Below are 13788 nucleotides of genomic sequence, written 5' to 3'. Positions count from 1 at the left end.
TTCAGTATGAATTGTAAATTTCCACTACATATATTTTTTTTCCCCGAAGTAATGTCCAAAGTAAGACTTTTAATAGCTCTAAGTAAAGAATACATTTTATAAATAATCTTCTTTTTATAAATGATGGCAAAAAAAATAATTATTTTTTAATTTATACCAGTCAAAATGGCTGGTCCTTGTTTCCATGAAGAAATTTAGGCCAAAACGGCAAATGTTGCTCAGAATGTGATCTATTGATCTCTGAATCGTAGGTTGGGCACTCCAGAACGTTGGTGAGTGCAACAAAAAAATTGTTTACAGTACCCCTCTGATAAATAAGCTAATTGATAAAGCTTCTAAGAAATTACGTGAAACTGTATCATTTTATGATGGAACCAAAGTTGTCGTCGATGTCACTGATCGAATGGCTCGAAAATATACAGTGAAATCAGGTTCCAGAAGGTGGCCACTTCAAGTGTTTTTCAATATGCTGGACTTAGCCGGAATCAGTAGTTAGATATTGTACACGAACACAACAGGAAAAACATTTCACGGAAAGACTTTCTCTTTCGATTAGCAGAAGAACTTGCTTCCGAATTTCAGACTTCAATGCAAAAATCACAGAGAACTGAATTTCCAACTACAAGTGGGACGCTTTCTGTACGCAAGTGGTGTCAAATAGGATGTTGCAATAACAATAAAACTAAGTATATTTGTAATGCATGCAAAAGAAGTGTATGCGGAAAGTGTGTTGAGCAAAAAATGTTCCTATGTAGAAATTGTTTCCAACAAAGTGATAAAAATTCAGTGTTTTGTTGTATAAAAATGTATACAAATTCATTTATCGTTTACAATTAATATTACTAAACTTGTTTCACCATTGTTATAGAGTGAATAAACGCTTGAAGTTATAATAAGCAAGCATAATAATTGATTGAACCAAATGTATATAAAAAAGGATTTCGAAAATAACTTCCGTTCCAAATAAGCCGTATTGTCGCGGATGAAGAGGATAGAGTAGAAGAGGCAAAAATGGATTTTACATAAAAAATGTATTTTAGTAGCAGTATTGCTGTCTATTAACAAAACCATTTTTTCATTTAATGAAAAAAATAATTTATGCATCTTGTATCTGATATATTGGTTTATAACCATTGATTATAATTACTGTCTATAACTAAACGCGACTTGAAGAATGTGAAAATAAAGTACTGTGCTATGAATGCTATGAAAAAATCGTGAAATTCGACTTGGTTTCGAACGTGGGATAAATTCCACTGGTGTATTGTACGAAACGCGCTTTGAGATTGCATTACAGAAGAACAAATAACAAAACGTTTACATTTAAGTTATTGTACTCCAAGATCACGTGTTTTTTACTCGATTTGGATATTTTTTGTTTAGCCCCATTTTTTGGCGAAAATGTCCAATCGTTTTGGTAGGAATGTGAAATATTGAAGACAAGATAAGCAACTCCTCACTGTCGAAGCTACGTGATGCAGTTTTGTTTCCAATTTGATGCTGTTTCGCTTTTTCTTCATGCCTATTAAAAACAAATGAAAGAAAAACAATTGAAGTGTTAAAAACAAAAAGAAATCTTTTCAAAAATGTCATTAAGAACAAGCAAACGCCCCATTCTGAGCCGGTTTCAAAGGTCCTAAAATCGATCAAAGTATGTACCCTGCCTCCGGACCGGTTGGAAGATCCAGTCTGCTTCGGGATCCTTCTCATCGCCTCTCCACATGCAAAGCACTCAAACTATCGAGAGGCGATCGGCAAAACGGTTTGGCACAATGAAACCAAACTAATGGTCGGCTCTGTTCGTCGACCTGCTCTCAATTGATCGATGCTCCAGGAGAATTTGCCTGGAGACGTTGTCTGTAACCCGTGGTATAAATACGGCGGACTGTCCAGTGGGGACCGTTTATTAGTGAATTTGGCGTTGTCCAAGTAAGATGGGTAAGTGCGCGATTTTGTCGACCGTGGATGCCAAGATCAAGTTCAAGTATTGGAGAAACGGCAAACAAGGTAGAAAAAGCGGATTAACGGTATTCGCGTGACCTGGCTGGTATCGATGGGCGTTTTCGGGTTGCGCGAGGTGGACGTTTGGGATCGCGACAAGATGTGGACACGCGGATGTGATCATAATTTGTGTGGTACCTACATAAAACGAACGGCAACGAACTATAGCGTTGTGAGTGACCTCCTTTAACATGTACCCATCCAACGTAATTTGAACGTCGTAGCAAATAGTGACAAGTGATGGTCACTCTTGTAATTAGTGGCGATAAGTGGCGTTGTGGTGTTTATCGTTCATTACGAGTGATTGGTTGAAGCCCGGGTATCTTCAATGCTTTCAGTACTTTGAAGTGAAGACAAATTACCATTAAATGAAAATGTACTTTACAAATAGCGACTTTCTTTTCTAAATGAAGGAAAAATGTTACACAAATGATATGGAAATGAAATATTAATTAAGGGTGCGTGGTTTTGATCATTCGCATCATGTTTTTCGGTACGAATGAGTTGCATCTTGAAATTTATATATTCAACACATTTTCGAGCCAGAAAAAACATGGCAGTGAGGAATCGAAAAATTACAGCTGATCATGTGTATCCACGGTTTTTGTAGATGAAGCATTATCATTTGAGTAAATAAAAACAACTACGACCATTTGTACAATTTTGCATTATGGAACTGTTACGGATACCGCCAATGTCTATTAAAACCTATGAAAGCTTTCCAAATCTTATGATGAATTGCGATTTGTGTGATCAAGAATTGCAAGTAGTCAGAATTGTGAGCAGAAGTCTAAAAACATTTCCTCTCGGTCACTGTTTCCTTGCCACTTTCGTTCGTTAACCGAAACTTCGGTTTTTTAACTCTTCGAAGGCAGCACGCCAGAGATTGCACAATGGCATTGAATTGCGTGTGTGTAGAGAAAGCATAAATGCTGGCCAATAATAAATGTTAAACACATCGATGACTCTTTGTTCCTTCTCTAATTAAATATTCTGCTCAGGTGTAATGCTAATCCAGTCTTGGGTGGTGCCACTTTGTTTGCTGCCGGTTCTTCCGCTTATAGCAGCGCAAGGTGAGTGTTTTTAGATACACATGTTGGTCCTCCAAGCACTTTGCTCCCTCACAGTATAAACAATATCATTTAACTAACGTTCTTTTGTGTTCCTCGATTAGGTCAGCAAGCACGTATCGTATGCTACTTTAGCAATTGGGCAATATACAGGCCCGACGTGGGACGCTACACAATTGAAGACATCCCGGCGGGAATGTGCACACATTTCGTCTACTCTTTCATCGGAGTAGATGACAGTAACTATAAGGTGCTGATCATTGATCCTGAGCTGGACTTGGAACAAAATGGGTTCCGAAACTTCACCGACCTGCGACAGAAGCATCCTGCAGCCAAATACCAAATCGCCGTTGGTGGCTGGGCGGAGGGCGGCAAAAAGTACTCCGAAATGGTTGCCGTGAAAGAGCGTCGGCAGTCGTTTATCGAAAGTGTTGTGCAGTTCATGAAAGTCTATAACTTTGACGGTTTCGATCTGGATTGGGAATACCCCGGAGCGGCGGATCGTGGTGGCAGTTTTGGCGATAAAGACAAGTTTTTCTACTTCGTGGAAGAATTGCGACGAGCCTTCGACAGCGAAGGACGTGGCTGGGAGATCACGATGGCAGTTCCGGTAGCGAATTTCCGCCTGCAGGAGGGTTATCATGTACCAGAGTTGTGTGAAAATTTGGACGCAATCCACTGTATGACGTATGACTTGCGTGGCAACTGGGCTGGGTTTGCAGATGTACACAGCCCGCTGTATAAAAGGCCACACGATCAATGGGCATATGAGAAACTAAATGTGGTAAGTAGCAGATACTGGAATGATTAATTTCACGGAACTTACTGTAGACCACGATACTGTTTGATCCTTAGAATGATGGAGTTCAGCTATGGGTCAATTATGGATGTCCTCCCAACAAGCTAGTGGTTGGTGTTCCTTTTTACGGCAGAACATTCACTCTTAGTGCTAGTACAACGAACCCGACACTCGGGTCATATATCAACAAAGAAGCCGGAGGGGGTTCTCCCGGGCCTTACACCAACGCTACTGGCTTCCTGGCTTATTACGAGGTAATGGCCCGTAAGCAGGACGCAAAAGGACGGTTGATGACGAATAATGGTTTGTTTAAATTAAACTCTAGATATGCACTGAGGTGCAGGACGAGGACAAAGGATGGACGAAACAATGGGACGATGTTGGCCTTTGTCCGTATGCCTACAAAGGGACCCAGTTTGTCGGGTACGAAGATGTCGAATCCTTGCAGCACAAGATGAACTGGATTAAGGAGAAGGGCTACGGAGGAGCGATGACCTGGGCCATTGATATGGACGATTTTCATGGCTTGTGCGGACCTGAGAATGCGCTAATGAAGGTACTGTACGACAGTATGAAAGACTATGTCGTACCCGAACCCACTGTTACTACTACTCCTAGGGTTAGTATAGAGATTATTATAGAACTATCGTTTCCCATTAGAATGAACTGTTTCTGGCACCCTTCTAGCCGGAATGGAATCGACCACCATCCACAATGGCATCGGAGGGCGATGAGCCATCGCAACATGTTACGACTACAACGACACGTCGTCCTAGACCAGCCACTAGTGAGGCAACGACTACTAAGAAAACCACAAGTCGAAGTACGACGCGTAAACCGGCTACTATTGTACCACCGGAAGAGGAACACTCTCAGGAACCGATGGAACCCATTCCCCCACCTGCGAATGAGGATGAGTCTGAGATCGACTGTTCAGGATACAAGGACTTTGTACCGTCGGCCGACTGCACCAAGTACTACCGCTGCGTACACGGGCAGCCGGTCGAGTTCACTTGCAAGCCTGGAACAGTATTCCATACGGCTTTGAATGTTTGCGATTGGCCGGAGAGTGCCGATCGAGTCGAGTGTCGCAGCAAGGCGAAGTTAATTAATAAATCCATCATCGACGTGGTAATCTAATCACACCACCGTTGGAAAGAATCGATTGCTTGCAATTTTGCAAAACGATATTCTTCAGTTGTCAAGAAGCTCATTTGTTCACTATTTTGAAAAAGCGCTGCCGACCATATGCAAAATAGAGTCACCCTGTACTAGTTTGTTGATATTCGGCGTCTGCTTTATCATCGCGGCATTATCGTGTTCACTCTTTCACTCTATTGAAAGAAACATTGGAATTCCCACCCTTTCCTACCACCACCCAACGCAGCATAGCGTGTGGAACGAGTTTAGGCCAAGCTACGATCGTTCGCCCCGTTGGGTTCAGTTGCATCCGATCCCAGCGATTCACGTGGTCGCAGTCACATCGCTCTTCACTTTCGGAACCACCTTAACCGTGAAATGTTTGTGAAAGGTGCGAATCGTTGTCGGCAACCCAAAACATGTTTGAAACCTGTTTCTTCGAATGTGTTGCGACTTTAAGTTCCACAGCTCGTACTAACCTTGCACTGCGATTTCCCTCTGTGTTTCCGTTTTCTTAGGTACGGTGTTTTATGTGCTTGTTTTGATCATGATCGGTCAAAATGGAGTGACGATAGAAGCCAAGCAGAGGCTAATTTGCCATTACACCACCTGGTCGCAAGGCCGGGCTGATCCGTACTCCTACCGGGTCGAAGATATCCCCGGGGAACTATGTACACACGTAGTGTACAACTTTGTCGGGGTGGACGTCGAAGAATACGAGCTGACCACGCTGCAACGAGAAATCGACGTCGTACAGAATGGGTTCGGTCGATTCATAGACCTCAAGCAACGCTTTCCAGACCTAAAGCTTCATGTTGCCGTCGGTGGATGGGATCACGGTGGTGCTCCATTCAGTAAGATGGCCGCGTATCGAAGCCGTCGGCAGAAGTTCGTGGCCAGTGTGGTAAAGTTTATGACGAGGTACGGCTTTGATGGACTGGAAATTGTCTGGCTTTACCCTGGCAGTGTTGAGCGCGGCGGCAGTCAGAATGATAAGGATAACTTCTACTATCTCATCGACGATCTGAAACGAGCCTTCGACCGGGAAGAAAAACCTTGGGAAGTGGCTATACAAGTGCCTGCTGACCATACGAGATTTGAAATTGGCTATCAACAGGACGCACTCTGCGAGTAAGTTACTGTCGACGCAGTGTCAGTGTCGAGATGTCGTTTAATATTTATTTTCTTTTCCACTGCCCAGAGTTGCTGATTACATACATATTGCGGGGTACGATTTGCGAGGTTCATGGACCGGATTTGCTGATGTCCATAGTCCAATGAAAAATCGGCCTCACGATCAAGGAAATTACAACGGACTTAATGTGCAAGATGGTGTACAGTCGTGGTTGAATAAGGGTTGCCGCCCCGAAAACGTGATTCTCGGTGTTCCGTTCCTAGGGCGTACATATGTGCTTCGAAGCAGTCAACAAAATGCCCTAGGATCGCCATCCAACGGGCCAGGGCCCAAGGGACCCCATACGTACAGCGAGGGCTATATGGGTTACTTTGAAATTTGCCAAAAATTAAAGGAACCCAATTGGCGGCTGCGCTGGGATTCTATTGGTCTGTGCCCGTATGCCTATCGGGGTACCCAATGGATTGGGTATGAAAATGGAACGTCGTTGGAGGAAAAATTAAGCTGGGTTACTAGCAAAGGCCTCGGAGGAATTTATGCCTTTTCACTCGATTTGGATGATTATCGCGGCAAATGCGGAGAACCTTATCCTTTGATGAACACTCTTTACAAACTCATTAAAAACCAAGCAAAACCAGATGACGATTTCGACTGGGCAATTCATAGAGAAATCAAAGGCAACCGAACCGCCAATGGTTGACTTTCAGTTCAGCTGTAGATTGGTATCATTAGACAACTGAAATAACCATAATGAAGCAGAAAGAAGAAGAAATGCCTGTGAATTGAAAGTTGTTGTGCATTTAGATTAAGTGATATAAAAAAGCGAAAGATGTTTGTAAGCTTCATGCAGTTATAGATACAAAAATCAACTATAAAGTAAAAGTGGGAAGCTTTGTTGAAAGTTCATTGAAGTTTTCAAACACAAAATAATTATTGAACTGAAGGAAAATCTATTGAAGCATTGAACAAGCATGTACCTTTACAACCCTTTTATATCCTTCGGAAAGGACACAACGATAGCGATGCAAGAACGGCCGACTTATCGAGTTTGCGTTGGCGCTGGACCGAGAGCACAGGGCTTTAGCGGTTGTAGCTGCCAAATAATGAAATGGATCGTGTAGATTGTAACAGTTTGCAGAGTAAAATTATTTATTATATTTTTTCGAAAATACAAAAATTAATAAAAAACGCAGCGTAGAGATCAACTGATAAACCTCGTCCAAGGAACCGTCAAAATTACAATAATTGGCTGGAAAGATAATGGGAGTCAGTATTTTGGGTTTGCGCGGGGGGAATATTCATCGACTTTCTGGAGACTAAGGGAAATAGGATCAACAGTGAATATTATAAAGTGTTTTTGGAGCGTGTGAAGGCCGAAATCGCAACGAAACAATCGCTTAGTAATTTCCGGTTTCCGGTAACTCACCGGTAAGAAATTTCTCTCGATTGAAGAGCTTATCGCTGAAACTGAGGCCTGTTTTGAGGTAAATGATAAATCGTTTTACATAAGAGTTGTGGAAATGTGTAAGAATGAAATCGCCTTTTTTTCTTTTTTAATTAACTTTCTCGGGTTTTTCTGCCCATGCGTTACATCACATAGTGCATCCATTAGTGTTTTCTTATTGCGCGAAAAAAATGTTACCACTAAAGCCAAGTAAACAAAATTGAATGAATAATGGGGATTTCCCGTAGCATCGAACTAAGCTATTTTGAAGACGCCCATCGAGCGTTCCGTTTGGTAAGATGGCTTGGCACATTAAATGTATGCATGTAAAAACGCGAACAGCTTATTTGTGGGTGTGCCAATCGCATTCCCTTCGACAGTGTTGGTATGTAAAAAGAGCGTTCGACCGATGCAGCTATCAGCAGGGATTTTTATAAAACTCCAGTTTTGGACAAGGAAACACTCGGGGGGAATCGTAGTTACTGCATCTCGCTTCGACCATCAGAAATGTTGGCAAAAGGTTGGCTATATTGTGTTTTTTATTTCCACAAATAAAACGGTGCTTTACGGTGAATTTTAGGTGCTCTGATATGGATTACAGTTCTCTTCACAATTGCACTCAACACCGTTACTGCTTCACCCCGGTTGGTATGCTACTACACAAACTGGAGCCACGGTAGACCGAAAGAATACTCGTATCGAATCGAGGATGTACCAGGAAATCTCTGCACACACGTAGCATACACCTTTCTCGGCGTGGAAGAGGCCACATCGGAGCTTGTGTCGTTGAAACCGGATTATGATAACCTTCAAGATGGGTTCGGACGATTCCGAGACCTGAAGGGCCGTTTTCCGCATCTGAAACTCATGGTTTCGGTGGGTGGTTGGACTCACGGTGGTAGTGTCTTTAGCAAGATGGCTTCGACGAGAAGCAGTCGATTAAAGTTTGCCATAAGTGTGGTGCACTTCATGGAAAAATATGGCTTGGACGGTTTTGAAATCGTATGGCTGTGGCCGGGCGCGACCGAACGTGGCGGCAAACAAGAGGATAAAGATAATTTCTACTATTTGATCGATGATTTAAAACGCGAATTTCAGAAAGCTGGCGAATCTTGGGAGGTAATTGTGCAAGTCCCGGTTGATCGTGCTCGACTGGTGGCGGGATATCATCAGGAGTCTCTTTGCCAGTGCGTACTTGTTACTTGAGAATACGGCTGTGGTACTACAATTTACGCTTCCGTTTTCATCCACAGGGTGTCTGATTACATTCATCTAGCAGGGTATGACCTTCGTGGTCCGTGGACAAATGTAGCAGATGTGCACAGTTCGCTGAAACGCCGCGCTCACGACCATGACTATTTCTACACCTTTAACATTGAAGACGGGGTCGACACGTGGCTAAACAACGGATGTACACCCAATCAAATTGTGCTCGGTCTCCCACTTTACGGTAGAAGTTATACTTTGATATCTTCCGCGGAAACCAGCCCCGGTTCGGGCGTGATCGGTGCTGGCAAGATAGGTCCATTCACCAACGACCCAGGGCTACTGGGGTATTTCGAGATTTGTGACCAGCTCAAGGACGGTAATTGGACGACCGAGTGGGATTCGATTGCCGAGAGTCCTTACACACATCTGGGCGATCAGTGGATAGGGTACGAAAACGAGCGATCTCTCGAGACCAAGACTAGGTGGGCAACGGAGAAAGGGCTTGCCGGTGTTTATGTCTACACACTAGATTTGGATGATTATAGAGGAAAATGTGGGGAAGCGTATCCTCTCGTCAGAACTCTTCATAAATATCTGGAAAGTTACTCAAAAACGGACGAAGACTTTTCGTTTGCCATATTCCGTTCGTAACCTTGCGATTCTATAATTTAGTGAAATAAAACGGAACATTCCGCAGTTTTATTTAACTAATTACCAATTATACCTATTATGACACGATTGTAGGTTATCGTTACAATAAAAATGTGCAGACAACTTTGTTCAATGTCGCGCTTTAAATTACTCTGATAACCTCGGGAATCACGTGGGCATCAAGCAAGATGAGCACCCGTCCGGGTCTGAAGTGATGATGCCATGGTTATCATTGTTTGTGCGTTTGTTTTCTTCTTCATTCGCACAACGTATGCGTATTCATGTTGGTCCCAATTTATGCTAGTCTTGGTCCTGTCTTAGCAGCATAGAATTTCCAATACAGACGCCAACAGAAGAATTCAGTTCTGATCAAGGCCTGTTCTAGATCAGATGTGTTGACCGTGGGATCTGAGGACGCAGAAATGAAGAACATAATTGTGAACCGTAAATATCAAACACTATTTTCTGAAACATGTTTCGATAGTTTTTTGAGATACTTATAAAGTGTACACTTCTGATGTTTTTTCAAGATATCGAGCGAGTCGTGTTACTTGTGCTGCTTCTGACACCCTACAGTATTCGTACGGCCGAAGAAGAGCGCCGTCTTGTTTGTTACTTCACAAACTGGTCACCGAACAGGGCGGGTGAATATTCTTACAATATCAGTAACATACCAGTAGAATTATGTACGCATGTGACCTATAGCTTCGCCGCCGTTGATGAGAACACTTTCGAAATCAAACCTACGAACGCAAAGTTTGACATTCTGCAGGATGGGTTTAAGAAGTTTTCCGAACTAAAGAAATCGAATCCAGGCTTGAAGCTGTCATTGGCCGTCGGGGGCTGGGCACATGGTGGTGAACCTTTCCATAAGATGGTATCGTCGTTGGACGGAAGACAAACGTTTATCTTTAGCGCGGTGCAGTTTATGCAAAGGCATGATTTCGATGGAATCGAAATAGTATGGTTGTGGCCGGGAAGTCCAGAGCGCGGTGGCACGGATGACGATAAGGATAATTTCTACCATCTGATCGATGAGATGAAACGAAGTTTCAGCGAAGTCGGTCGCGGTTCGTGGGAACTTTCGATACAAGTGCCTCTGGATCGGTACAGAATTGGTTTGGGTTATCACCAGCGACGCCTGTGCCAGTAAGATGTTATCATGGAAGAGGGCAATACACATTATTCACTAATCTTCTGTTTCTGGTAACGTCTTTGTAGAGTGGCTGACTATATACACATCGCTGGATACGATCTACGAGGGTCTTGGAATGGGTTCACCGACGTACATAGTCCCCTAAACAACCGTATACATGATACGGACGGTTTGAAGGATCTTACCGTTAAAGCAGGGGTACAGCATTGGATCAACAATGGTTGCCCTGCGAGCAAGATCGTACTTGGAGTTGGAATGTTTGGTAGGACGCACACTTTGCAGGATAGCAGTGTTCACGGACTAGCAGCTCCCACAATCGGACCAGGCGCAGCAGGGCCCTACACGCGCGAAAGAGGTTATAGAGGATACTTTGAAATATGCTCCGAATTCAACGAGTCACAATGGACGGTCGAATGGGACATACAAGGTATGTGTCCATATGCTTATCTAGCAGACCAATGGGTCGGTTTCGAGAATGTATACTCGTTAGAGGAAAAAGCTATATATGCGGATGTTCAAAAGCTAGCAGGCATATACGCTTTTTCGCTTGATCTAGACGACTATAGAGGCGATTGTGCGGTTACATATCCTTTGATGAAAGCGCTTTGGAAAGCATACAAGCCGATAAAAAAAGTACCCGTTGATGAGTTTACATTTGCCATTTTTCGCGGGCGCAATTCTTAAAAACACCAAACTAAGATGTGCGACAGTCACTCGCCAGTGTGCTCGCTTAAGTCACTATCAGTCATAGTTGTTTCTACACATGTTAATGTTAACATAATTTACCTCAGAAAAGTGAAAAAATATGTTTCCTTAATATGATAGTATATGATCGATATACGGCTTTGAAAACGTAACCATAGTACATACGTGTTAAGAAGAATTGCACTATTGATGACAGACGTCGAAACATTGTTAGAAAACAATCAGTAGATGTATGGATCGTTGATCTTTTACTTGACAGAGTTAATTTCAAAATGTATAAAAATGGAAATAAAAAGTAAACGTATTTTACTTCCACAATGGGTGCACGTTGCGGTAATTTCCCAGCTCTGTGTTTTCCAAATCCTCCAAACAAACCGTGCAAGTCGGACACCAAACAGTGCTCTGTTCCCGATCCCTTCCGATGCGTAAATGACTCACTTTCCAGTTCTCTCAGCGGTTGACCCGATCCCTCAGTAAACCGGTTTACAACCTGCTACTCAACTGGTGGCAAGTTAGAGCAATAACTTTAGATGCAGATGCTATCAAGCCGCCGACAAGTGAGGTCGTGAGCAGTATCAGCCCTGAAGTCCGGCTGTGTGGAACGCTGTGGTTTACTTGGCTCCTCCGTATACGATCAATGTCAGTGTCATGGGCTGCAGATTTATAATTCTTCTCGCGTTTAGTGTTGCTGCGGGTAAGTCTTCGTAAAGCGATGTATTAGTGTCAACGGTAAAACGCATTTCGGTTTTCATCTGTATTCCTCACAGTGGCCGAAGGTCGTCTCGTGTGCCACTACACCACTTGGTCGCGTGACCGCCCAGATGATGGCGCATTCCAGATCGAAGACATCCCCGGAAAGCTGTGCTCGCATATGGTGTATAACTTTCTAGGAGTCAACGAAACATCGTACCAATTGGAACTGCTTCAACCTGAGTACGATATAGGCGAAAGGGGATTAGAGCGGTTCGCTGCGTTGAAAACTCGCTTTCCTCACCTGAAGCTAATAGTGGCCGTCGGTGGGTGGGCCCATGGTGGTGCGCGATTTAGCGAGATGGCTAAATTCAGAGAAAGGCGCAATCAGTTCATCGGAAGCGTCATGAAGTTCCTTCACCAGTACCGCTTCGACGGCATCGAGCTGGTGTGGCTCTACCCAGGCAACTATGACCGAGGTGGCACAGTGGAGGATAAGGATACGTTTCTGTACCTAGTGACCGAGATGAGCAAAGTCTTCCGGGAGGATTCGAAAGACTGGGAGGTGATTATTCAAGTGCCGGTCGATAGCTCTCGTATGGCCGCCGGATACCACCAGGAGGAGTTGTGCCGTGTAGCCGACTACGTTCACATGATTGGGTACGATCTGCGAGGCTGGTGGAATAATTTCGCCGACGTCCATAGTCCCCTAGCGCCCAGACCCAACGACCTGGCCATGGAGAGTTTTGAAAAAGTTAACGTTGGTGACGGCGTCGATGATTGGCTGACCAAGGGTTGCCCTTCGCAGAAGATAGTGTTAGGTGTGGCGCTTTTCGGGCGCACTTACATGCTGGACGATCCTCTGGACAATGCGATCGGCGCGGTTACCGTCGGGGCTGGCGATGCCGGCCCGTACAGCAACGAACCGGGCTATCTGGGCTACTGTGAGTTTTGCCAAAACTTGACCAGCTCAGAATGGGTCAAGAAATGGGATGACGTTGGTCTGTGTCCTTACGCATACAGTAACACCACTTGGATTGGCTATGAAGACGAACGATCGTTACAGGAGAAAATAAACTTCGCCAATCGAAAAGGGCTAGGAGGGCTGTATGCCTTTTCCTTAGATTTGGACGATCATAAAGGAACTTGCGGCGAGGCATTTCCTCTTACCAGATTCCTTTCCAAATACCATGATGAAACGAAAGTAAGCCAATGGTATGTGTTTCCGTAGGGGTAGGATTATTCATACGCGTGTAAAGTAATAAAATAACAAAAAGATACAAAATGTATTCATTGTTCATTATGTTGGGGAATGGGCAATATTGCAATACTTTTCATCTACATGACTGCTATAAGTACTGAACTAAAAGATGTAATCTTCTTTAGATTATATGATGATACTTTACTCACGTTGCAAGGCAATTGCATAAGCGTGATAGGATTATCATCCACAATATAGAGGCTTTTGCTTCATCATTTGTTTTCACATTGGGTTTTTTGCATTGAACGCCTCCGAGTTGGTCTCTCGAACAAAATGTGGTAGACCATCGAAGTCCATCGAAGGCAGCAGGCTCACCAACACGCGCCGGAATGCTTGTGTTGGAAGCAATCGCTCCGATCGATCTGGTACTCGCTAATCTATGCAGCAGGAGCTTCGGCAAGAAAGGGAGTAGATCATCTCCGACACGTTCTACAGCCTGGCAAAGAAGAAGAAAATATGAGTAAGTGAGCACTTTGCTGGACTTACAGTGATCACTTGCCCGTTTGCCTTTGCTTCGGGGCCAGAGG

General features: G+C 43.8%; 4 protein-coding genes across 4 annotated transcripts; all 4 read left to right on the top strand.

Moving 5' to 3' along the window:
* The first annotated feature begins 3007 nt into the window (after positions 1-3007).
* LOC131207626 (endochitinase) lies at positions 3008-7280 on the top strand. The gene is made up of 8 exons (XM_058200248.1): positions 3008-3074; positions 3176-3855; positions 3927-4124; positions 4196-4489; positions 4558-5001; positions 5281-5401; positions 5529-6141; positions 6212-7280. The coding sequence occupies exons 1-8, from the start codon at positions 3008-3010 to the stop codon at positions 6843-6845; spliced, it is 3051 nt and encodes a 1016-aa protein (XP_058056231.1). The 3' UTR covers positions 6846-7280.
* A 764-nt stretch (positions 7281-8044) lies between these two features.
* Positions 8045-9553, top strand: LOC131209203 (endochitinase-like). The gene is made up of 3 exons (XM_058202212.1): positions 8045-8109; positions 8170-8776; positions 8843-9553. The coding sequence occupies exons 1-3, from the start codon at positions 8097-8099 to the stop codon at positions 9447-9449; spliced, it is 1227 nt and encodes a 408-aa protein (XP_058058195.1). The 5' UTR covers positions 8045-8096; the 3' UTR covers positions 9450-9553.
* A 318-nt stretch (positions 9554-9871) lies between these two features.
* Positions 9872-11289, top strand: LOC131207625 (endochitinase-like). The gene is made up of 3 exons (XM_058200247.1): positions 9872-9893; positions 9980-10598; positions 10671-11289. The coding sequence occupies exons 1-3, from the start codon at positions 9872-9874 to the stop codon at positions 11287-11289; spliced, it is 1260 nt and encodes a 419-aa protein (XP_058056230.1).
* A 576-nt stretch (positions 11290-11865) lies between these two features.
* On the top strand, positions 11866-13279 carry LOC131209204 (endochitinase-like). Its single transcript, XM_058202213.1, has 2 exons — positions 11866-12004; positions 12078-13279. Exons 1-2 carry the CDS (start codon positions 11959-11961, stop codon positions 13229-13231), a joined length of 1200 nt encoding a protein of 399 aa, XP_058058196.1. The 5' UTR covers positions 11866-11958; the 3' UTR covers positions 13232-13279.
* Positions 13280-13788: the final 509 nt, after the last annotated feature.

This window comes from Anopheles bellator, chromosome 2 (genome assembly GCF_943735745.2).
Source record: "Anopheles bellator chromosome 2, idAnoBellAS_SP24_06.2, whole genome shotgun sequence".
Lineage (NCBI taxonomy): Eukaryota > Metazoa > Arthropoda > Insecta > Diptera > Culicidae > Anopheles > Anopheles bellator.
Note: the sequence above shows the minus strand (reverse complement) of the source record. Positions and strands in the feature narration are given on the sequence as shown.

Excerpts from the sequence above, each read along its gene's own strand:
- LOC131207626 (XM_058200248.1), top strand. The coding sequence starts at position 3,008 with ATGCTAATCCAGTCTTGGGTGGTGCCACTTTGTTTGCTGCCGGTTCTT. Across the intron at positions 4,125-4,195 it reads GCTTCCTGGCTTATTACGAG|ATATGCACTGAGGTGCAGGA; the intron begins GTAATGGCCCGT and ends ATTAAACTCTAG. Across the intron at positions 5,402-5,528 it reads CCGTGAAATGTTTGTGAAAG|GTACGGTGTTTTATGTGCTT; the intron begins GTGCGAATCGTT and ends CCGTTTTCTTAG.
- LOC131209203 (XM_058202212.1), top strand. Across the intron at positions 8,777-8,842 it reads CATCAGGAGTCTCTTTGCCA|GGTGTCTGATTACATTCATC; the intron begins GTGCGTACTTGT and ends TTTCATCCACAG.
- LOC131207625 (XM_058200247.1), top strand. The coding sequence starts at position 9,872 with ATGAAGAACATAATTGTGAACC. Across the intron at positions 9,894-9,979 it reads GAAGAACATAATTGTGAACC|ATATCGAGCGAGTCGTGTTA; the intron begins GTAAATATCAAA and ends TGTTTTTTCAAG. Across the intron at positions 10,599-10,670 it reads CACCAGCGACGCCTGTGCCA|AGTGGCTGACTATATACACA; the intron begins GTAAGATGTTAT and ends ACGTCTTTGTAG.
- LOC131209204 (XM_058202213.1), top strand. The coding sequence starts at position 11,959 with ATGGGCTGCAGATTTATAATTCTTCTCGCGTTTAGTGTTGCTGCGG. Across the intron at positions 12,005-12,077 it reads CGCGTTTAGTGTTGCTGCGG|TGGCCGAAGGTCGTCTCGTG; the intron begins GTAAGTCTTCGT and ends TATTCCTCACAG.